A 24,237-nucleotide genomic window follows, 5' to 3' on the forward strand; every position below is an offset into this window, starting at 1 on the left:
TTATTCTTTTTTTTACCTTTTCTATGGTACCCGGGTCCGGAGGAGAGAGAGTCTGCTGTCCTCTAGACCTGGGTACCATCCGCACATTGGAACGCATGGAATGCGCATCTACATATTCAGTGATGTGTAATCCATGCGGTCTAATGCAAGTCAATGGCGGCGAAAACGCAGCACTTCCGCAAAATAATTGGTAGTGCTGCTTTTTTTCCCGCAATGATAATCCGCAGCGGAAATTTCCGCAGCATGTGCACAGAACATGTGGATTATCATTGGGGAACATGGCAGGCCTTCTACCATGTGGTTTTTTAAGCGTTTCTGCAGCGTTTTTGCCGCTGCGGAAACGCTTAAAAAACGCATCGTGGGCACACAGCCATAGCCATAGTCATGATCATTTGATCTTACTCGATAGCTGCCTTTTTCTCCTGCAGTGGCTACTAGAGGAAAAATGTAGTATTACATGTGGCCATTCTTCCAGTGTAATTAGTGGACGGACTTAGTACACCTGAGCAAGACTTGCAGTTTAACGACTTTCAACATACAAATAAATAGAAATGGAGACGACCACTACCTATTAACCAAGCTGGCCATTAAAGAGCGGCATAAACCGTATTAACGTCTCTTATTAATGCATTCACTCTTTTTACAGTGGGCCGGGCAGACGATAAAACCAGCCTGAAATCAGGACCACTCATTCATTGTGTAAATATTCTGGCAATCACCCAAAGAAAGGGCAAACCTTTTGTAAATCAGTTGATTGGATTTCTCATGCTGAAATTAAAATCCTTATTCTCGGCAGCACATCGTCCTGTGTAAAGATAACAATGATATTCTATTCTAAGATATTCTAGAACGTTCATATTATTGATTGTTCTGTACACACAGAAATTATGGTTGGATGCCAGTAAATGACTGCCAGTGGCCATTCAATGACTGCGGTTCACAGGTGTAGATGCACTTTTAAAATATGACATTTGACAGATTCTTCTATCATGCCTTAGTAAAAAATTGCAACATTTCTTTAATGTAATTGGCATGTTACGAATATGAAAATCATCAGCATTGCCCTTCAATCTCCCCTTATTTTTTTCACTGTGTGGCTAAAGTTTTGAAATTTGTGTTCTAATCATTTGTGTTCAGGAGCACACTGCTGCTATGCCTCCTGGATTCCTGGTTGCTGGGGGCGGGGCGGTGCACCCTCGAAGATTGACAGTTTGGATACGCCGCATGGTCGTACTGTATGGTCGTACAGCTAGTCCGGACTGAGCGCTCTCTCATGCTGTTCGCAGGGGCATCTTTGCTTCTGCAACATGAAAAAAGTGCAGGGGGCTGAAGCAGGGCACATCGAGATAGATACAGAGCGGCTAGGAAACCGGCCACTCAGAAAGAGCAGGGTGGCCTTTAACTTGGGAAACAAGCTATACAATTAAAAATCTGTACATTGCTAACAAAGGAGAAGATTTTAAAATCAAGGTGGATTGCAAAAAGGTTTATTTTTGCAAGCACTGTGCAGTTTTAAGCAATTAAAAACCTGAGACAACTCCTTTTAAGGCCCCATCCACATATATTGTGCTGTGAATAATATTTTAATAGAGAAAGGAGAAAGGATTCTCAGTGACTCCCTGGACAGACTGCATCCAACAAGATACATTCTGCTATGGTTTCACAGATTCTGTAATAGAAAATAGACCAGTACGGCTCAGCTGGAAGCCTCATTGACTGAACATGTAGACTTAGACGCTCAGTGGAGCACACACACCCCTTTTGGTCTGCTTGGTTATAGACCACAATTACTGTTGGTTTTGCAAGTTATAAAGGGCAAGATTATGATTAGCAGTCAAAAAATATATACATATAATATACATGCATGTATGTATGTATGTATGTATGTATATATGTTTGTGTATATATGTATGTATGTCGCATGTACCTGTGTACATGTTATATGTATATATATGTGTGTGTGTGTATGTATGTATATATATATATATATATATATATATATATGTATATGTATGTATTCTTAAAGTAATGATGGCCACTCGTTTTTCTTTACTTAGCTGTTTTTTCTTGCCATAATACAAATTATAACAGTCTATTCAGTAGGACTATCAGCTGTGTATCCACCAGACTTCTGCACAACACAACTGATGGTCCCAACCCCATTTATAAGGCAAGAAATCCCACTTATTAAACCTGACAGGGCACACCTGTGAAGTGAAAACCATTTCCGGTGACTACCTCTTGAAGCTCATCAAGAGAATGCCAAGAGTGTGCAAAGCAGTCATCAAAGCAAAAGGTGGCTACTTTGAAGAACCTAGAATATAAGACATATTTTCAGTTGTTTCACACTTTTTTGTTAAGTATATAATTCCACATGTGTTAATTCATAGTTTTGATGCCTTCAGTGTGAATGTACAATTTTCATAGTCATGAAAATACAGAAAAATCTTTAAATGAGAAGGTGTGTCCAAACTTTTGGTCTGTACTGTATATGGATATATATGTATATAAATGTATAGTTTGTGTGTATATATATATATATCGACCAAGGGCTGCAAGTCATCAATGCTAATCACTGTGTCACTAGCTGTTGCATGTTGTTGTCATGTACAATGTGGAACTTTATATAACATATACTCTATTTTACTGCAGATGTTTGGGTTTCAAGCTGGGCTCACCTACCTGGACAGCAAAGGAACCTGCTACCCCCCTGTCCCAGTGATACCTGCCTTTAGCACGGCCTTGTTTGGAAAACTGCTTAGGCACCCACAGTATTGGTAAGTGCCTTATATACATTTCTATATGTGCCCTTGTTCCCATTTACAGAAACAGTTTTGTTTTTTATTTTGCTGGTGTCTGCATTAAACTACACAATTTCTTTCTGCTTTGATCATTTTGAGAGTGAGGGGGGTTTATGCATATTTAGTGCAGATTTGATGAATTTTTTAATTCCTTTTAAGTGCAGAATGCCAGCATTGTGCAGTTGCTTGTGGAAAAAAAACACCCAACTCTGCAGAATCCTTAAGCATACAGGTCCCGAATCAACGCGATTACACTAGAATTGTAGCATAAATTGCTGTTAAAAGTTGCATTTTTTTTTTTTGCTCAACACCAGTTTCGCCCAGCTCTGCCAAATTTGTCCTAGGTGGAAAGCGCAACATCACAGCTCGTCTAATTGATGAGTTGTGGCATTTCTTTTGCCAGAAATCTTACTCTAGTCCCTGACTGGTGTAAGATTTGTGGCGAGGCGCACGTCCTATGTCAGACTCTTCTGATTCATTAACAGATGTACACATCTTAATGAATCCGTAGCATCTGACTCCATCCTCCTCCAAACCTGCATGTTTATCACCAGTCCTGATGGCCATCGTTTTCATGAAATTACATCTTGTTTGCTTGAACAGTTAAACGCAGCAGATTTTCCATTGCAAAAAAAAAATGCTTTGGAGAAGGTGAAGCATTTACGCCGCTTAAGAACATAACCTGAAAGTGTCAAAACTGCGTTCTTTAAGACGCTGGGCCACAGGGAAAATATTCGGACTAAATCAATGATTTTTTTTCCTTATGTAAAATCATTTTACTGATCACACATTAATTCTGACAGTGCAGGAGAATCTTTTGCCCGGTTACCTGACCTATTCTCCAAATGTGAGTAGAGCCAGGTTTAGAATGGGAGAACTTTGTCAGTAGGTGTTAAATCCCATAGCTGTCCTAATTAATCAGCATGAGGCTAGGATTGCCTCCATTCCTGCGGACCCCCTATGTTGATGGCTTTCATACAGCTTCACGGGACGTCTCTGTCTTCTTTCTAGATAAAAAAGGAATAACAGATAATATTGGGGTTCTGGTTTCCTCTGCAGCTTTTATATATATTGGCAAGAAAACATTCAGTACTTGAGTTTCAACGTAACATGCAAGTGTTTAAACACAGAAGTGAACTTTGAACCAGAACCATAGAAATAAAAAGGATATGATAGCCATCTGGCCTTTTTCCAGACTGCATTGTTTTTTACTCTGGCCGTCTTAGTTTTGTGTTTTATACTAGAATTGTACAATATTTCTAACGTTAGGTATTTTGAAGGAAAGCACTTTAACCCCTTAAGCCCCGAGGGTGGTTTGCACGTTAATGACCAGGCCAATTTTTACAATTCTGACCACTGTCACTTTATGAAGTAATTACTCTGGAACGCTTCAACGGATCCCCCTGATTCTGAGATTGTTTTTTCGTGACATATTGTACTTCATGATTGTGGTAAAATTTCTTGGATATCACTTGCGTTTATTTGTGAAAAAAATTGAAATTTGGCGAAAATTTTGAAAATTTTGCAATTTTCAAAATTTTAATTTTTATGCCCTTAAATCAGAGCGATATGTCACACAAAAGAGTTAATAAATAACATTTCCCACATGTCTACTTTACAATTTTGGAACCAAATTTTTTTTTTGTTAGGGAGCTATAAGGGTTAAAAGTTGACAAGCGATTTCTCATTTTTCCAACAAAATTTACAAAACCATTTTTTTAGGGACCACATCACATTTGAAGTCCCTTTGAGAGGTCTTTATGACAGAAAATACCCAAAAGTGACACCATTCTAAAAACTGCACCCCTCAAGGTGCTCAAAACCACATTCAAGAACTTTATTAACCCTTCAGGTGCTTCACAGGAATTTTTTGAATGTGGAAGAAAAAAATGAACATTTAACTTTGTTCACAAAAATGTTACTTTAGACCCAATTTTTTTTATTTTCACAGGGGTAACAAGAAAAAATGGACCCCAAAATTTGTTGTGCAATTTCCCCTGGGCACGCAGATACCCAATATTTGGGGAAAAAACACTGTTTGGGCGCATGGCAGGGCTCGGAAGGGAAGGAGCGCCATTTGACTTTTTGATTGTAAAATTTACTTGAATAATTAGCGGACGCCATGTTGTGTTTGGAGAGCCCCTGTGTGCCCAAACATTGGAGCTCCCCCACAAATGACCCCATTTTGGAAACTAGACCCCCCAAGGCACCTATCTAGATGCATAGTGAGCACTTGGAACCCCCAGGTGCTTCACAAATTGATTCGTAAAAATGAAAGTGTTTTTTTTTTTCACTTTTTCATTTTTACGAATCAATTTGTGAAGCACCTAGGGGTTCCAAGTGCTCACTATGCATCTAGATAGGTGCCTTGGGGGGTCTAGTTTCCAAAATGGGGTGACTTGTGGGGGAGCTCCAATGTTTGGGCACACAAGGACTCTCCAAATGCAACATGGTATCCACTAACAAATTGTCGGCTCACATTGTTATCGGACACCATGTTGCGTTTGGAAAGCCCCTGTGTGCCCAAACATTGGAGCTCCCCCACAAGTGACCCCATTTTGGAAACTAGACCCCCCAAGGCACCTATCTAGATGCATAGTGAGCACTTGGAACCCCCTAGGTGCTTCACAAATTGATTCGTAAAAATGAAAAAGTGTTTTTTTTTTCACTTTTTCATTTTTACGAATCAATATGTGAAGCACCTAGGGTTCCAAGTGCTCACTATGCATCTAGATAGGTGCCTTGGGGGGTCTAGTTTCCAAAATGGGGTCACTTGTGGGGGAGCTCCAATGTTTGGGCACACAGGGACTCTCCAAATGCAACATGGTATCCGCTAACAAATTGAATGGAAAATCGGCTCAAATTGTTAGCGGACACCATGTTGCGTTTGGAGAGCCCCTGTGTGCCTAAACATTGGAGCTCCCCCACAAGTGACCCCATTTTGGAAACTATACCCCCCAAGGATTTTATTAAGGTGTATAGTGAACATTTTGAACCCAGAGGTACGACACAGAATTTGTTTACATTAGGTCATCATATTGAATAAGTTGTCATTAGTCTTGAGCGCAAGTGCTCGCTACTTGAGTTTGCATCGGGTACTCAGGTATGCACCATGTACAGCGTGTGCTCGAGTGACATGCTCGAGTCCCTGCTCCGCATGTTTCACGGTTATTAGACACCCAAAAAAAAAACATGTGGGGATCGCGCGTGCATGGCAGGCAATCCCTGTAAAGTGTTTTTGGCCGCGAAGCATATGGGGCAGAGACTCGAGCATGTCATTCAAATACCCACGATACTCAATGCATACGAGAGCACCCGATGCAAACTCAAGTAACGAGCACTTGCGCTCAACACTAGTCGCAATATCGTCATCTTTTTTTCTTACATTTGAAAAAAATCCCAACCCCAGCCCTAACCGTAGCACAACCCTAGCCCCAAACCCAGCCTTAACCCTAGCCCAATCCTAACCCAAGAGTTTATTTTTGACGCCGTTCCTTGTGCGGTATAAGTGATTAGACGACTTTGTTCTTTGGGTCGGTGTGATTACAGCAATACCAGAATCATATGGGGTTTTTATGACTGACAGCTGTCACACACTAAAAGACGCATTTTTTGTAAAATCTAGTTTTTGCATCGCCATATTTTGAGAGCTATAAATTTTCCAGATTTTGGCAGACAGTCATGTGACGGCTCGTTTTTTGCGGGATGACTTGACGTGGTTATTGGGGCCATTTTCAGGCACGTGACATTTTTTGATCGCTTTCTATTCCGATTTTTGGGAGGCAGAATAAACAAAAACCAACAATTCAGGAATTGTTTTTTTTTATTCTGTTCCGCGTGTGGTAAAATTGATAAGGTAGCTTTATTCTTTGGGTCAGTACGTTTACAGCGGTACCATATTTATATCGTTTTTCTATGTTTTGCACTTTTACATAAAAGCAATTTTATAGAAAAAAATATTTTTTAGCATCGCTTTATTCTGAGAGCTATAACTTTTTTATTTTTCGGCTGATGGAGCTGTATGGCGGCTTGTTTTTTGCGGGACGAGATGACGTTTTCAGCGGTACCATTTTTATTTATATTTGTCTTTTTGATCGCGTGTTATTCCATTTTTTGTTTGGCGGTATGGTGATAAAGCATTGTTTTTTGCTTTGTTTTTTTTTTTTTTTTACCCTGTTCACTGAAGGGGTTAACTAGTGGGACAGTTTTATAGGTCAGGTTGTTCCGGACGCGGCGATACCAAATATATGTACTTTTATTGTTTCTTTTTTTTATAATAATATTTATTGATGGGTACATTATATTTTTATTTTTGGTGGATTATTTTTTTTATTTTTTTTTTATATTTTTGCAAATTTTTTTTTTTTTTTCACTTTCTGGAAGGTTATATAGTTTATTACTTTGTCCCACTCTGGGACTTTCACTTTTTTTTCTCTGATCGCCTGCATGGCACAGGAATACAGCACCATCCCTGTGCCATGCAGCCTGTCAGCGCCGGACAGGGAGAAGATTGTTTGGAGATGCACTGCGCATGTCCAAACAATCTTCCTGCTGTCTGGTGACCCGGATGTTGTCATGATGACATCGGGTTGTCATGGCAACACCCGGGAAGCCTTTGCAGACAGCGCTGGAAGCCGGAAGAGGAGGTGAGTATCTGCGATCACCTCCCCTTGCCCCCGCAATGCTGCGATCGACTTTGATCGACTTCGATCGCAGCATTGCGGGGTTTAATGTGCTGGGAGCGGTGCAGGACCGCTCCCTGCACATAGTATCGGGTGTCAGCTGTGACAATCAGCTGACACCCGGCGGCGATCGCGCCCGCACAGCCTGTGTGCGCGCGTGATCGCCATGACGTACTAATACGGGTCTGGCTCTTAAGTCCCAGGGCACAGCCGCGTATTAGTACTTCAGATGTTGTTAAGGGGTTAATCTTACAGTCTAGTAACCAAAAAGATACTATGTTCAATTCCTTTCTTTCATGGCTATGGTGCCAAACTTGTATGCAAGTGTCCTGTGCGCTGTATTTTTAATATCGTCTTCCGTTACGGTCTCATGTCTCTATCCTGAGGAATACAGTGCCTTGAAAAAGTATTCATACCCCATGAACTTTTTCACAATACACCCACAAACTTGAATGTATTTTATTGGGATTTTAAATGTTATACCAACACAAAGTAGCAAGTATTTGTAAAGTGTAAAGGAAATGATACATGTTTTTTTAATTGTTTAAAAAATGTTAATCTTTAAATTGTGAGGTTCATTTGTATTTAGCCCCCTGTAGTCTGATACTCCTAATTAAAATCCTAAGTGACCAATTGCCTCCAGAAGTCAAATAATTAGTACATTGAGTCCACCTGAGTGTAATTTATTCTCAGTAGAACTACAGCTATTCTCTGAAGGCCTCAGAGGTTTGTTTGAGAACATTAGAGACCAAACAGCATCATGAAAACCAAGGAGCACACCAAACAGGTCAGGGATAAAGTTGTGAAGAAGAGTAGAGCAAAGGTACGGTTATAAAAAAAAAAAAAACACAATCTCTGACCATCTCATGGAGCACTGTTCAATCCATCGTCCAAAAATGGAAAGAGTATGGCAACACTGCAAACCTGCCAAGACATGGCTGTTCATCTAAACTGACATCCTAAGCAAGGAGAACACTAATTAGAAAAGCAGCCATAAGGTCCATGGTCACTTCAGAGGAGCTGCAGAGATCCACAGCTCAGGTGGGGGTATCTGTCCACAGGACAACCATTAGTCATATACTCCACAAATCTGGCCTTTATGGAAGAGTAGCAAGAAGAAAGCCATTTTGAAAGCAAGTCATGAGAAGTCTGCTTAAAAAGTTTTTAAAAAGCCATGTATAGGACAGAGCTAGCATGTGGAAGAAGGTGCACTGGTCAGATGAGACCAAAGTAGAAAAAAAGTAGTCTAAAGCGGCTTTAAAAGTCTCCTCACCTGACGTGCTTAACACGTCACTCTCCGCAAGGAGAAATATTACCCCTAGATATGAGTGTAATGTGAAGACGTGGAAAGTTCACGGGGTATGAATACTTTTTCAAGGCACTGTTCACAGCGGTTTGTACTCTAGTGGACTCTTACTGTTATTAGTATGATGTTTTTATGTAGAATTTGCGTTTTTTTTTAGTTTGTAATTCAAGATTAACCTGGTAGCACTGTTCCCCATACAGATAATTAAGGGCCAATTTTTAAATATACTTTCTATATCCCTTCAGTTTTTGAGATCTGTCGTTTTATTTACTTCTTCAGTCTGTCCTGATCACGTGATGATCACATTGGCGCAATTTGCAAAAAAAAAATCTGTATGCTCTATGTGGATTTGTAGAAATCTTTAATAATTGCTCTAAAGCAGCAATGCTGTCATAATTTATCAGCGCTGCCTACGAGGATCATGTGAACACTTTTTATACAAGAGAAGTCATTTAATCCAGGTCTCCAATTTTCTATGCACATGAGTACAAGAAATGAAGCATATAACCTTAAGTTGAAGGATGGGGTGGTGCTACTAGCTAGGAGGTCAACAAGACTCCCTGCGGAGTTCAACCACTCCTTTGGCATACGGTTACACAGCTCAGACTTGTTTACCCTGTGACTTTCAGTAATCACCCCTGCTGTGTAAAGTGTTAATTCAGTTGGTATCCTGCTTGGACCATGACTGAAGTAAGGTCTGATCATCTCAGACACCTTTGAGGAGTGTTATTTTAAGATTGTGTTGTAAGTTTTTTTCTTTTTGCTAGTTAACACTTAATTCTACCTTATTTACTTGTCTTAAAACATGGTAGCAAGTTCATTAATTTGTCTTGAAAGGAATGCCGTAATCCTACATGTCACGATCGACCCTTTAACGAGCCTTGTAATATGACTTAGGTTAAAAGCCAAATCAGAATCTCAATTTACATTCAGTTTTTCGGGTTGTTGCTCATCAGTGCAAAGTGTGAGAATTGATTTGGCTAAATTTGGGTAGCCAAATCAGATCTTATACTTTGCACTGAGGAGGGGCAATACACCGTAACACCGTGCCTGCAAATTGAGATTCTGATTTGGCTTTTATCCTAAGTCATGTTACAAGGCTCGTTAAAGGGTCGATAGTGACTTGAAGGATTGCTGCTTCCAATAGGTGGCGCTATAGAGTTCTCTGAATAGAAGATTTGGACGGTGAATATGCCTCCTTACAATTGCATGCCAGAGCCGGTATGTCACTCTCCACAAGGAGAAACGTTACCCTTTAGACATCAATGGAAAGCACATTGCAGCTGAAAATATGAGTAGGATATCATGGAGAGTTATATCTTTAGCAGTGGTCATCTATCATTAGTCTTATAACTGATACTGAAGTTTGTATGTGCATTGCACATGTATGCATTTTTTTAACATTTTTCTGTTATCATACTTCATTACATCATTGTGAGTTGTGGTCCACATGCTTGACCGTTGCTTTCTTCAAGCAGAGACCTCCAGAGAACCCATTGTCGGAATTAGTGGGGGTCCCAGTGGTTGAACCCCAGTGTAAAACAACTTATGTATCCTGTGGATTGGCAAGATGTTTTTAAAGAGGACCAACCCCTTTAAGGCTATGTTTACATGTCCAGTAATCATCCGTTAGAACGGATCCAGCAGCAATTCGTTGGCAGAAAAAAGTTTTGCAGACACAACTTAGTTGTCCTTTTTTAAAAAACTGGATCAGTTTTTTTTTAACATTGAAGTCTATGGAAAACGGATCCGTTAATTAGCCATCCATTGTTCTTCCATTTGAAACGGATCCTTTTTTTGCTTACTGGAGGTGGAAAAATAAATATTTACCATATACTACTGGACATGTGAACTTCCAAGTTATCATCAATTTGAAACCAATCTAGTAAGCAAAAAAAGGATCCGTTTCAAATGGAAGAACAACGGATGGCTAATAAACGGATCCGTTTTCAATAGACTTAAATGTTAAAAAAATGGATTCAGCTGAAATCAGTTGTTTTGTTTTTTTTTTTAAAAGTGGACAAAAAAGTTGTCTGCACAACTTTGTTTGCCAACAGATTGCTACTGGAACCGAGCCTGAGGTTACTTTCACATGTCCAGAATCATCAGTTAGAATCCAGTAGCAATCCATTAACAAAAAAGTTGTGCAGACACAACTTTTTTGTCCAGCAAAAAAAAAAACAACTGATTTCATCTAGATCCATTTTTTTAACATTGAAATCTATGGAAAACTGATCCATTAAATAGCCATTTGTTTTGTTCCAATTAAAACTGATCCAGTAAGCAAAAAACATATCCTTTTCAAATTAAAGAAGAACTGATGGCTGTGTAATTGATCAGTTTCCCAGAGGGTGCTTTCACATTCTGTTCAGGCACCCGTTCAGTGGGTCTGAACCCCCTGCAAAATGGAATTCGGACGTATGACAGGGCCATAGACTGTAATGGGTGCCGGCATAGCGAACTCTGCTGTGCATCATTTTTGGGAGTATATGCCAGCAGTTTGTCCTTGTTACTGTAATATTACAGCCAGAAAATGTTTATCTCTCCCATAGTAATAGCTCTGCTTTACGTCACCTGTCTCATCTACTGCATTATTTCTGTGCCCTATTGTGTATAAATATGTGTGACTTCTGATTTTGGGTTATACTAGCCTGATGAAGAGACCTGAGTAGTCTTGAAAGCTTGCAATCTGTTACCATCTTTTCAGTTAGCCATTAAAATGTATCAACCACTGCGGACCCTCAAATCTAAATATTTTACTGTAATATTGTCACTCTCAATGGCCACATCATGTCTTCAATGCTCTGCTGCCTCTGTGGTAATCATCGTCAGTTTGGAAGAGTGCATTGTTCAAGTAGGAAGGACTTTGTGCGCATGCACAAGATTTTCAGTGGTGTAGACATGACGTAGCTAGTGTGGAGGACATCAGTCACAACCGGGGCTGGGGGTTATCTAAAGCTGGACTGCTGTGGGTGAAGCAAAGTCCTACTGGTTGTTATTCCTTTGATGGCAATAAAAGAAGTTTGAGCTCACATAAGAACCGTTATATGGGAAATCAAGGACATGATTGGTAATGTTCTAAATTGGTATGGAACTGCTTGTAAGGCTAGAGGAGCCTAACCGGTGCTCTTTAAAGGCAACATGTCATGTCCAGAAACTTATTTAAGAGTAATCTTCAGGTAAATAGCATTTAAATCCTTTTCAGCCGACTTACTGGAGCAGCAGTTAGAGAGAGAAAATGAAGTTATATCCTCCCTGCAGCCACTCGCTTTAGTTATTGTGGCGGTGCAGACGTTGATACGGTTACCTCTCACAATACAGTGTGTGCAAATCCAGCTGTCACTGTATAGTAAGCTGTTACTATATCAACCCCTTGCACCACCCCGATGAGTGGAAATGAGTGACAGCAGGGAAAATAATGCTTTATTTTCTTCCTGTAGCTGCAGCTCCAATAAGCGGAATACAAATGACATGCAGATTACCCTTATATCTGCAGGTACATAATGTTTCTGCATGTGACAAGTTCCCTTTAAGAGGTTTTGTTGTTTTCTACATCACCAGTGATTTTGCTCCCAACAATTAAGTACCAAAAAAAACCTGCAAAAGGCAACAAGAACTACAATCGTGGAAAAAAAGGCTTTTTAAAAAAAGCAAAACTAAATTAAATAGGTCCCTGAGGAATACTAACCCTTTTAAGGGTGTGGTTTTTATTGGGTTGAGGAAATCGGAAAACCCCTTCGATGACATGTGATCATAATAGGTATATATGTGTTTAAGTATATAAAAGTATTAGGTCATTCTCCTCTTCCGCCAGGACATAGAAACAAGATAATCTGCCTTGAATTTGAGCAGGCTGACGTGTGGAACATTTGACACTTCTTCTCCTCGTATCTGTCTCCTCGCCGTGTTCTGTGTCTGTCAGCAGCACCGACACCTCGCTGTAAACCTAAACAGCGCCCCGCACCAGTCTGTTATGTAAACTCCACAATAGCAAAGCACGAGTAATAAAGTAGAGAAATAAATGAGCAGAGCAGCAGCCCGCTCAAATGAAGTGTAGCCTGAAGTGAATAAAACTCCAGATGAAATGCATCAAATGGCACTTGAACTAAATGGAAGTCAGCGTGAGCGCTGAGAGCTCCATTGAAGTCGTGCAGTTAGCGAGAATTAGTTTGCTAGAATAACCTGGTAATGCCATTAAACTCTGAGTCACTCCTCAAAATTATACCACCTGCTTTATTTGCCGTTTTGGAACGTACATCCCTCCTTCTTTCTCACAGTGTACATATGATGATGCTACACATGTTTCTCTCTTCTCTCTTCTTTTTTTGGAAAATATTTTTAGCACAGGCTGATGTAGCTTGTTTTATGCTGTTTTTTTTTTCTTTTTATTATATAAAAAAAGACATTTTATGAACTGTTATGGAATCCCTCAGGTGGTATGTTTCGAGTTAACAGCGAAAATCCCAACTTTATTTCTGACATAAATCTAAATCTGAGCTCGGCGATTGTGCTGTGGTGTCTTCCATACACATTCCACACTAAGTAGTTGCAACGCTGCAGCCCCGGGTTCCTTTTTTATATTAATAAGCAATGTTCTCTAAACGTGACATAAAAGTAAACAAACTCGTGAGAAAGCTTTCTGATTATCTCCCACCACTTCTGTTTATTTAGAGATTTTATGGTTATGGCAGTTTTATGTGGTTTTGTGATTTATTTTTACTCCTTTTTTGCTTCTCCCCCCAAACTGCAATTTTAACTTATATTTTTTCCATGGGTTTTCCTGATGGTATTATGGATCACTTTAATATATCTCCAGGTTCCCATATCAAATCCGCATCAAGATTTGGTTTGGATTTTGCAGTCTGGATGTTTTGAAGTGTACACACAACATCAAGAGGGGTAAAAATATGCTGCGGTTATAGGATTGCTGCTGTTTTCACTAAATACCGAGTGAAATCCACAATGAACATTGACAGCATAAATTTACATTTTGGTACACAGCGTGGTAAAAGCTCATCCAGTCTGCTAATACTATAATGTAAGGCTATGTAGATTTTCTGTCCAGCAAACCCGTGCACAAAATCTTAATTAAATGGAAAACTGGAAAGACAAAAGAGCACAATAGGGTCTTTACCCGGTAAACATAAAATAGATGAAATCAGAGTATGCTCACCTGGAAGGGTTATGACAGTCACAACCCCTTGTAAAAGGCTGCTGCAGCACCTATAGATAGATATAACAGAAATGCTGGAAGATGAGGTGGGTGTAAAAGCGTACTTTGCCTTAAATGAGATACACAATAGGAAACCAAAAGGATTTAAGATGAGGTTTTATTCGTCAACGCGTTTCGATTTGATCCAACCGCCTTTTGGTGGTTTGTCCTGATGAAGAGGTAGGATCACCTCGAAACGCGTTGACGAATAAAACCGCATCTACATTCCATTTGATTTCCTATTGTGTATCTCATCTCTGGCAGCGTGGCTTTTACACCCAGCTCATTTTACAGCATTCCAGAAAATGTGAAGCATATCCTACCTGTGTGAACAATACCCTTACAGGGAATCTTGTCATCACGATCAACCCTCCAAACTGCTTATATCGTCATGTAGCTCTTTGACAGCCAATGAGCTGTCAGTCAAGCTGAGAAGCTGGTGCTTCTTAGGGAATGCAGATTGGGAGGCAGAGGTTCTGGAAGTGCTCTGATCACACCCAAAGCACTTAAGCATTATTTGCATATTCATTAAAACATGGAGTTTTTGGTTATGGAGCATCAGATTTTATAAATAAAGGTATAGATTAGCTTATCTTTCAAAGAGCTACATGACTGTATAAGGGTTTTTTTTTGGGGGGGGGGTTGATCGTGATGTTAGATTGATTTTAAGGTTCCATTTTGCATTTGTTTTTGCTCCACTTTTATTGGATCTGTTTTTACTAGAGATGTATATTAACACTAGTGTTCTGGGCATGCTCAGTGTGCTTAAAATATGGATCCTTTAACGGATGACATAAGAGATGACATGTCTTATTATCCATTTCCAAAAAAAAATAAAAATTATCCAGTTGCTATTCGTTATTTTCTGCCAGAAAAAAAAGGTGCCCAGACTACATTCTTTTGATCCAGTTTTTTTTTTAAAAAAGCAGCTGTATTGCAGTCAGACATTTCATTCTCCATTCAAATGAATGGATTCTCTACTGGACCTTTTTTTTTTATTTTTCTCATCCCAAAAATAACTACTGGACATGTGAACGTAACCTAAGCTGGTTGTTTGTATAAAGTGCAGCCCTTGATCAGCAGATACATCTTGTCTGATGCTCTTTTAAAGGGTTTGTCCATGACTATTAGTTTTTAAGCCCATAGTATCAAAAAAAAAAAATAGGCAGGTAGTTGCTAACAGAGGCAATTACCTGCTAGTTGTACTCACTGGCGGCTCAGAGTGGTCACCAGTGGTTCATGCTGGTGATTCAGCTGCTCCACGTTAACAGAGCAGCTCCGCTTCTTCCACTCTGCTCTGTCAACGGGGCGCGACTGTTGACGGCATGCTGATCGACAGCTGGCTCCCGCAGTCACATACCAAAGTGTCAACTTTCAATCAGGAAGACATTGGCAGTCACGCCCTGCCGACAGAGCAGAGCAGAAGAAAAGCCGCTGCTTTTTTAACATGACGTCAGCAGAAGCTGCAGAGTTGCCGGCAGGAGCTGTCTGTGCAGGCAGAGATTGGCGCTGGGCACAACAGGTAGATAGTTAATAGTATAAAAACATTAAATAGTCCCAGATAACTCAATTAAACAGGTTTTATTTGACTAAAGTTTGTTTCTGGAAAATTAAGATAAGTGGCTGGCTGACACCTATTTCCTTCTCTTCTGAGGAGTTATGAATGGGCCAGCTTACATGGATTGACCCCTTTCAGAAACTTTTGGCCACAGGTTCACTTACTTGTTCAGAAGCAAACTGAGCTTTACTTACCCTTCCTCGAAGAGGATGTCCACTACAATGTGTAGTGGGCAGATCGATTTAAACCTTGGAAATAAGGCTTTCTTCAAATACCTTGCATTTCCAAATGTGCCTGTGAACGACGCTATCGCTGTCTGCTCATCTCCATCACGTGACCCCCGGCTGCAGCTGCCTCTGATGTCTGGTAATGTCAAGTCTACTTCCAGAATTGAAAGCTGACCTGGCATCACCGAGGCTGGACCCAGTCTCCCTGAGTGACTGGGCTGTGGGGGGAGTTTCACCGCACATCACAGCCCAGCATCGCGCCGGCTTGCTGCGCTCTGGTAATGAAAGCGGTGTAGGAGAGAGCGCATACTTGAATTAACAGAGTGCCACAAGCCCGATCGATTCTGGACTGTGACGTGCGGTGAAACAACGCCCACAGCCCTGTTACTCAGGGAGACTGGGTCCCGCCTCTGTGATGCTGGGTCAACTTCCAATTCCGAAAGTTGACGTGACCTCACCGGACATGAGGCAGCTGCATCCGGGGGTTAAGTGATGGGGATGAGCGGAACATATTTGCCACAAAACACCAGGATTGGTTAAGTCGCCACTGGCGCCCTATGCTCTTCACAGATGAAAGCAGGTTCACACTGAGCATATGTGACAGAGTCTGGAGACGCCGTGGAGAGCGATCTCCTGCCTGCAACATCCTTCAGCAAGACCAGTTTTGCAGTGGGTCAGTAATGGTGTGGGGTGGCATTTCTTTGGAAGGCCTCACAGCCCTCTATGTGCTTGCCAGAGGTAGCCTGACTGCCATTAGGTACCGAGATGAGATCCTCAGACCCCTTGTGAGACCATATGCTGGTGCGGTTGGCCCTGGGTTCCTCCTAATGCAGGACAATGCCAGACCTCATGTGGCTGGAGTGTGTCAGCAGTTCCTGCAAGATGAAGGCATTGAAGCTATGGACTGGCCCGCCCGTTCCCCAGACCTGAATCCGATTGAGCACATCTCGGACATCATGTCATGCTCCATCCACCAACGTCACGTTGCACCACAGACTGTCCAGGAGTTGGTGGATGCTTTAGTCCAGGTCTGGGAGGAGATCCCACAGGAGACCATCCACAACCTCATCAGGAGCATGCCCAGGCGTTGTAGGGAGGTCATACAGGCACGTGGAGGCCACACACAATACTGAGCCTCATTTTGACTTGTTTTAAGGACATTACATCAAAGTTGGATTAGCCTGTATTGTGTTTTTCCATTTTAATTTTGGGGGTGACTCCAAATCCAGGCCTCCATTGGTTAATAAATTTGATTTCCATTGATGATTTTTGTGTGATTTTGTTGTCAGCACATTCAACTTTGTACAGAACAAAGTATTCAATGAGAATATTTAATTCATTCAGATTTAGGATGTGTTATTTGAGTGTTCCCTTTATTTTTTTGAGCAGTGTATTTTAGGAGTCTGAGTTGGTCCATTTTATACCGACTCCACCAAAATGGGCTCCGACTCCACGACTCCGACTCCACAGCCCTGCTGACCACTACACATTGTAGTAGAGAACCTCTTTAATCCAACGCTGTGTCGCTGCCACTTCCCGGTCCTCAGTTGTTTGATTTCAGCGGTGACGTAACATTGACAGCTCTGCTGCTAATCACCGACTTCAGTGGCTCTTCCGATGTAGACTGTACGCTGAGTTCAGCGATTGGCTGCAGTGCTGCTGTGGCGCCCAGCTGCGCTTGGTACCACAGATCCTAGAAGGGTGCATTAATGGAATTCTCCACAAGAGGCCCCCCATAAACATTCACACATCTCTACCTTCCACCTCAGACCATCAGAGGGAGCCCATTAGGGATATAAATAGGGAAGGTGGAGCTAGGCAGGAGAGTGATTCAGCAGTTCCTCTGGAGAGTTCAGCAAGTACAGACCTGAATACAGAGTCGAGCTCAGTTAGTCTGGAGTGCACAGAGAGTGAAAAGCTGTGTGTGCGGAAAAGCACGTGGGTTGCTGTGTAGGCAAGCTAGGCCTCCAGCAGTCCTGAAGCCCAGTCTAGACTCAGGAGCTCAAGTAAGTGAGCCCAAGGTGTGCCGACGCCTGTAAGAGCGGTGAGGAGCGGCAAGCTGCCATTAGTGTGAGTAGCCTAGTGAGGGCCCGAGCATGGCCGAAGGCGAGTGGAAAGTGAGTAGCAGTCTGGGCAGAGGAGCTTACCCAGCTCACCCTGAAACATATACCGGACACCGGGTCCGAGCTTACCGGGATCTCTGCTACCCAGTAAGGCATAACTGGAATCCCTGGCGAACTACAGGTCCCAGGTTCACCAGAGAGCTGATAAGTAACAGAGCCAGGAGAGACATAGGCCCCGTAAGCTGGGAGCGTGCACTCCAAGAGAAGGCCCTACCACAACGTCAGCCGGTGCAGGACAGAGATAAAGTTAGGCCTAGCTTCAGGCAGGTCAGAAACTTATTACGCAGAGGTAAGAAACAGGAGGCCTTACACCCGCTCATTGGCGTGGATCCTGATATGCACCCTTCACCCTACAGTGCTCCGGGATGTGCCTGAACTACCACCAGTAAAAGGTACTGAAGTGACTACCGTGTCCGTCCCTGTTCTTGCTCTGACCCGGCTGGGTCTCGCCTGTCCTGCATCCCCCCTCTCCGTACGCTGCCCTGAGGCCTAGCTCCACCTGTGGGGAGCTATACCATCAAGCTGCCATATCACCGGCCTCAGTGGACTGCCGCAGCGCTGGTGATTCTCACCAGAAACCACAGGTGGCGTCATGAACTTTCATAGAGTTAACAAACAATCCCCTTTTAAAAGCTGACCCCAGGGTACCGGCCCGGGAGCCGCCACCGAGACATCCTCAAGGCCAGGCAAAGGCCCGGGTACCGAGTCGTCCCCATCCCCCTGGGCGAGTCACTGCCATTTATATCAGTAATCACTAGTCCCATGGTCTGCATGTCATCACTGCAAGACAAGTCAAAAATACCAACTGGAGCCGTGAAAGATTTACAAAATGAGTATAAGTTGTTTTTTTTTCTTATTACCTATCCTGCTTTTTCTCATTTTTTTAAAATCCTGAACAACTAATTTAACTTTGCAGAAATTGTCATCATTAAAAAGACAAAGTAAAGATTTGCGAACAAATGTGTTTTGTTGTGCGTGTCTGTGTGTGTAAAGAGCTCTGACCATGTCAGATATAACTTGACGTGTGTCTGAGTCTCCTGGATGGTGTTCCTGAATTTATTCTGGTTTGTGCAATCGCCGCCTTCGCTGTCATACAATTGTCCTTGTATATATTGTGTCAAAGAATAAACTTTAATATGAAGTAATAACGCTGCAACATATTGACTCATATACGTAACGCTTGGATGTTTGCTCAGACACCATAATTTATTTTATTTTACTTATCCAGCGCCATTAATTCCATACTTTTCCCTGTGTTATCGTTTTGTATTTTTCCAAGTCATTAATAATTTTCTTATTTGGTCAAAAAGCATCAATTTGTGTAATGTGCAAATAGATAAAGTCGTAGTTTTCTTGAATTTTATATTTGTAATTTTTTTTTTCTCCTTGATTTATTTGTTAGGTAAGAAGCTATGGGGAAGGGATTACTCAGTTGTTTGCTTTCACTACATTGCAATGTGGCCCAGGGAATCTCACACTCCTGGGCTTATCTCATGTCACTTCCTTGTTTATTTAAAGGGTCACACTGTACAAAAGCTTTCATTAATCCTTATCACTCAAGATGGACGATGCTAAAATATTTACGTGCATACTAACATCCTTTAAATTCGGCAGATAAGCCTTAATCACTGGGGCTGCAGATATGTCTGTGAGTTTGTGTCACTTTTTGGTGCATTCATGGTCAAGCCTTTTAACCCCAATAGCTCACCAATGATCCTAGAAGGACATCAAAGTAAGGATCAGATTGGGAAAAGAGGGGAGCTGTGTATGGTGTATGCGGATGTGTGTACAGTAAGTAAAGTGGGCAGATTAGCACTGGACAATTAGCCCTTATCTGATACCTGCTTCCACTCTTCCATGGATATCAAAGCTTTCAAGGAACTCCCTGCTACCTGAAGTAGCCTTACATATGGTGATATTGGACAGATTAGCGTCTTACACCAATGAATGTACTTGATTCAAAAGGGATTCCACTTTATTTCCCATTAAATATAGCTCTTTATAAAAATCTCAAACTCATCCTAGAGTGGCCAGTTTTAGAATGAACTTGTCACCAGGTGAAAAGGGTCCATTTTTGCTAAGGTTTTATTCCTGCTGCTCCCTTGGATATTTGCTTTGTTTTCCCCCTTCCCCCCTCCACCCGAGGTATCGACGTTTATATTTTGTGCACCTAATATGCTTAGTTTTATGGTCTTTACAAATGGGCATGGCTCACGGGCTTCTCTGGTGACTTACGTCTTTAGGCTGTACTCAGAGGCGTAGAAAGGGGTTTGATTCCAGGCGATTGATATCAGCTCACAGCTGTATACTTAGCCTGTATTGGTTATTAAAATGGGGGACCTAAAAAAATGATGTGGGGCCCCCCTATAATTAATAATTAGCAAGGCTAGGCAGAAATTAATAGGCTAGGAAGGGGCCATGGATTTTGGCCCCTCCCTGATTTAAAAACATCAGCTCTCAGCCGCCCCAGAAAAGGCACATCCATATTTTTTCTTAATATGTAAATGAGCTGTTAAGATCTATGGCCGGACATAGATCTCCCTGAGAATCTGCTTCCAGAGCTTATTAAAAATGAAAGGGGGCGTTACTGCTCTCCTAATCTACGTGTCTCACACTGGTAATGCCTCCTTTAACCGGTTCCCGACCGCCCACTGTACATAAACGTCGGCGCTGCCTGGGCTCTGTGCAGCGCCAACGTTTAAAAACGGTGGGTGGTCCCGCAGTGCTCAGGACCCCCAGGGTCCTGCAAGCACTGCGATTCCGGTGCAGAGCGTTAGCTCTGACAGGGGACATCATGGGGACCTGATTGGATCAGGTCCCAATGATGTTAACCCTTTGCTATGTTCTATATGCCGCGATCTATAGTGATCGCGGCATATAGAAGATAGACAGAGGAGAGGGGGTCGTCTTACTTACCTCTCCGACGACCCCTGATACCTTCCAGGACCTGACGTTGCTATGGCAGCTGGAGGTCACATGACCGCCTCCAGATCTGCCATATATGGTGTCCTGCCAGGCTCAGCCTGCAGCTGAAGCCTGGCAGGACACACTGACTGTGAAACAGTCAGCAAAGATCTCATGTAATGTAATACATGTCTATTACATTACATGAGATCAGTGATCAGAAAAATAAAAGTTAATGTCCCATACAGGGACTAAGTAAAAATGTAAAAAAAAATGTTTTTAAACTGTTAAAAAAAAATCACAAAATAAATAAAAATAAACAAAATATTAAACCAATAAATCCGTATATTTATGCAAAACCAAAAAAAGTACACATATTTGGTATCACCGCGTCCGAAGCAACCCGATCTATAAAACTGTCACACTAATTAACTCCTTCTGTGCACACCGTAATAAAAATAAATAAAAAACGGAGCAAAAAAATATGCTTTTTCATCATATCGCCAAACAAAAAGTGGAAAAAAAATGCGATCAAAAAGCAAAATGGAAATAAAAATGGTAACGCTGAAAACGTCATCTTGTTCCCCAAAAAAAAGGCCGCCATACAGCTCCATCAGCCGAAAAATAAAAAAGTTATAGCGCTCAGAATAAAGCAATGCAAAAAAAATATTTTTTCTATAAAATTGTTTTATTGTGTAAAAGCGCCAAAACATAAAAAAAATATACAGTAAGTGTAGTATCGCTGTAAACGTACTGACCCGAAGAATAACGCTGCCTGATCACTTTTACCACACGCAGAACGGCATAAAAAAAACCCTCAAAAAACAATTCCTGAATTGTTGTTTTTTGTTAATTTTACCTCCCAAAAAATGGAGTAGAAAGCGATCAAAAAATGTCACGTACCCAAAAATGGTACCAATAAAAATGTCAACTCGTCCCGCAAAAAACAAGTCGTCACATGACTGTCGGCCGAAATATGGAAAAATTATAGCTCTCAAAATATGGCGATGCAAAAACTAGAATTTGCAAAAAAAAGCGTCTCTTAGTGTGTGACAGCTGTCAATCATAAAACCCGATATAAATCTGGTATCTCTGTAATCGCACCGACCCGAAGAATAAAGTAATCTAATCAGTTATATCACACGAGGAACGGCGTAAGAAATAAATAAAACCAATTCTTCACCTGCTACTGATTTGTTTATTATGTCTCCCAAAGATCGCAGTAAGGCTCTGCCCACATTTATCCTGCGCTCTGCGCTGAGCACTTACACCAGAGTTTCCGTGTAAATCTCTGAAATATGTGATTCAGACGGAACCCATGATGGAAGATTCCCTGTAATGAGGCAGATATAGGCCACTGTGGACGCCGTCTAGCCTGGGATCCCACGGTGTCATTTGTTTTAGGCGTGCATAAAAGTGCGGTTGCCACAGTTTTGTGCACTTCAGAAAAAAAGGACACCGCTAAACAGAGGCCAGACAGAGTCCAGAGTAACTCTGCTGCCTCATTACAGTGAATGGATCCCGCAGGGGTTTCATCTGAATTACATCACTTGGAAATTTAGATGGAAACCCCGATGTAAGTGCTCAGCCTAGAGCGCCGGATAAATGTTACGTAAAATGTTCCCAATAACAGCTTCAACTCAGTCCTCAAAAAAAGCTAGTCCCCACTCAGGTCCGTCATCTGTTAAAAATATAAGGGACTTCCAAGTTACTGGTAGCAGAAAGGCTCTGGAAAAGCGAAATGGCCCTTGCCCCCCAAAAGAAATTCAGAAAATTTTGTGCTCCCAAATCCAAATGCCTATTCTACAATAATTTGTTCTCCAATTGTCAAATAGCGCTCCCCCCCCCCCCCCCCCCCAGATCTCGCCGTATGGCTGAGCGGTACGATACAGCTACATATGGGGTATTGCCACTTTTAGAAGAAATTGTGTGACACGTTTCGGCACCATTTTTACCCATTGCCCTGTGTGAAAATGTAAAATCTGAGGGTAAAACATTTTTTTGTGGTAAAAATATAATTATGCTTTTTTCACTGCCCAATGGTATAAATTTAAAAATTAAAAAATACTCACTACTTCCCTAGATGAATTCCTTGAGAGGTGTAGTTTACAAAATGGGGTCACTTGTGGGGGTTTCTGCTGTTTCGGCATGTCAGCGACTCTTCAAATGTGACATGGTGTCTGCAACCTATCCCAGCCAACATAGCTCTCCTTTCTCTTCCGAACCCTGCCGTACACCAAAGCAGTGGTTTTCCCCCACATAGGGGGTATCGGCGTACTCAGGAGAAATTGTACAACAAATTTCATGGTGCAATTTATCCTGTTACCCTTATGATAATGCAAAATTAGGGAATGAAAAACATTTTTTGTGGGAAAAATGTGAAAATGTTATTTTTATGGCTCAATATTATACACTTCTGTGAAGCAGCTGTGTGCTCACCACACATCTAGATAAGTTCCCTAAGCGGTCTAGTTTCCAAAATGGTGTCATTGTGGGGGGTTTCCACTGTTTAGGCACATCAGGAGCTCTCCAAACGCAACATGGCATCTGCTAATTATTCAAACAAATTTTACATTCAAAAAGTCAAATGGCGCTCCTTCCCTTTCAAACCCTGCCGTGCGCCCAAACAGTGGTTTGCCTCCACATATGGGGTATCAGCGTTTTCAGGAGAAATTGCACAACAAATTTCATGGTGCAATTTTTCCTATTACCCTTATGATGATGCAAAATTAAGGGATGAAAAACGTTTTTGTGGGAAAAATGTGAAAATTTTATTTTTACAGCTCAATATTATAAACTTCTGTGAAGCACCTTGGGGTTCAAGGTGCTCACCACACATCTAGATAAGTTCCCTAAGGGGTCTAGTTTCCAAAATGGTGTCACTTGTGGGGGGTTTCCACGGTTTAGGCACATCAGGAGCTCTCCAACATGGCGTCTGCTAAATATTCAAACAAATTTTACATTCAAAAAGTCTAATGGCGCTCCTTCCCTTCCGAACCCTGCAGTGCACCCAAACAGTGGTTTTCCCTCACATATGGGGTATCAAGCGCGCTCAAGAGAAATTGCACAAAAAATTTTGGGGTCCATTTTTTCCTGTTACCCCTGTGAAAATAAAAAAAATTGGGTCTAAAGTAACATTTTTGCGAAAAAAGTTAAATGTTAATTTTTTTCTTCCACATTCCAAAAATTCCTGTGAAGCACCTGAAGGGTTAATAAAGTTCTTGAATGTGGTTTTGAGCACCTTGAGGGGTGCAGTTTTTAGAATGGTGTCACTTTTGGCTATTTTCTGTCATAAAGACCCCTCAAAGTGACTTCAAATATGATGTGGTCCCTAAAAAAATGTTTTTGTAAATTTTGTTGGAAAAATGAGAAATCAGTGGTCAACTTTTAACCCTTATAGCTCCACAATAAAAAAAAAAATTAA

At 41.5% G+C, this 24,237-nt stretch overlaps 1 protein-coding gene across 4 annotated transcripts in view; it reads left to right on the forward strand.

The window, feature by feature from the left end:
* The window catches only part of VPS13B (vacuolar protein sorting 13 homolog B), a 1,155,013-nt gene that overhangs the window by 196,212 nt on the left and 934,564 nt on the right, over positions 1 to 24,237 (forward strand). For all 4 annotated transcript variants that reach the window (XM_073679617.1, XM_073679614.1, XM_073679615.1 and 1 more), the window contains exon 16: positions 2,653 to 2,777. In XM_073679617.1, coding sequence (XP_073535718.1) covers positions 2,653 to 2,777 — 125 coding nt within the window. The remainder of the gene's footprint in view (positions 1 to 2,652; positions 2,778 to 24,237) is intronic.

This window comes from Phyllobates terribilis, unplaced genomic scaffold (genome assembly GCF_046119375.1).
Source record: "Phyllobates terribilis strain yellow unplaced genomic scaffold, ASM4611937v1 Scaffold_4__5_contigs__length_816908805, whole genome shotgun sequence".
In the NCBI taxonomy this organism is placed as follows: Eukaryota; Metazoa; Chordata; class Amphibia; order Anura; family Dendrobatidae; genus Phyllobates; species Phyllobates terribilis.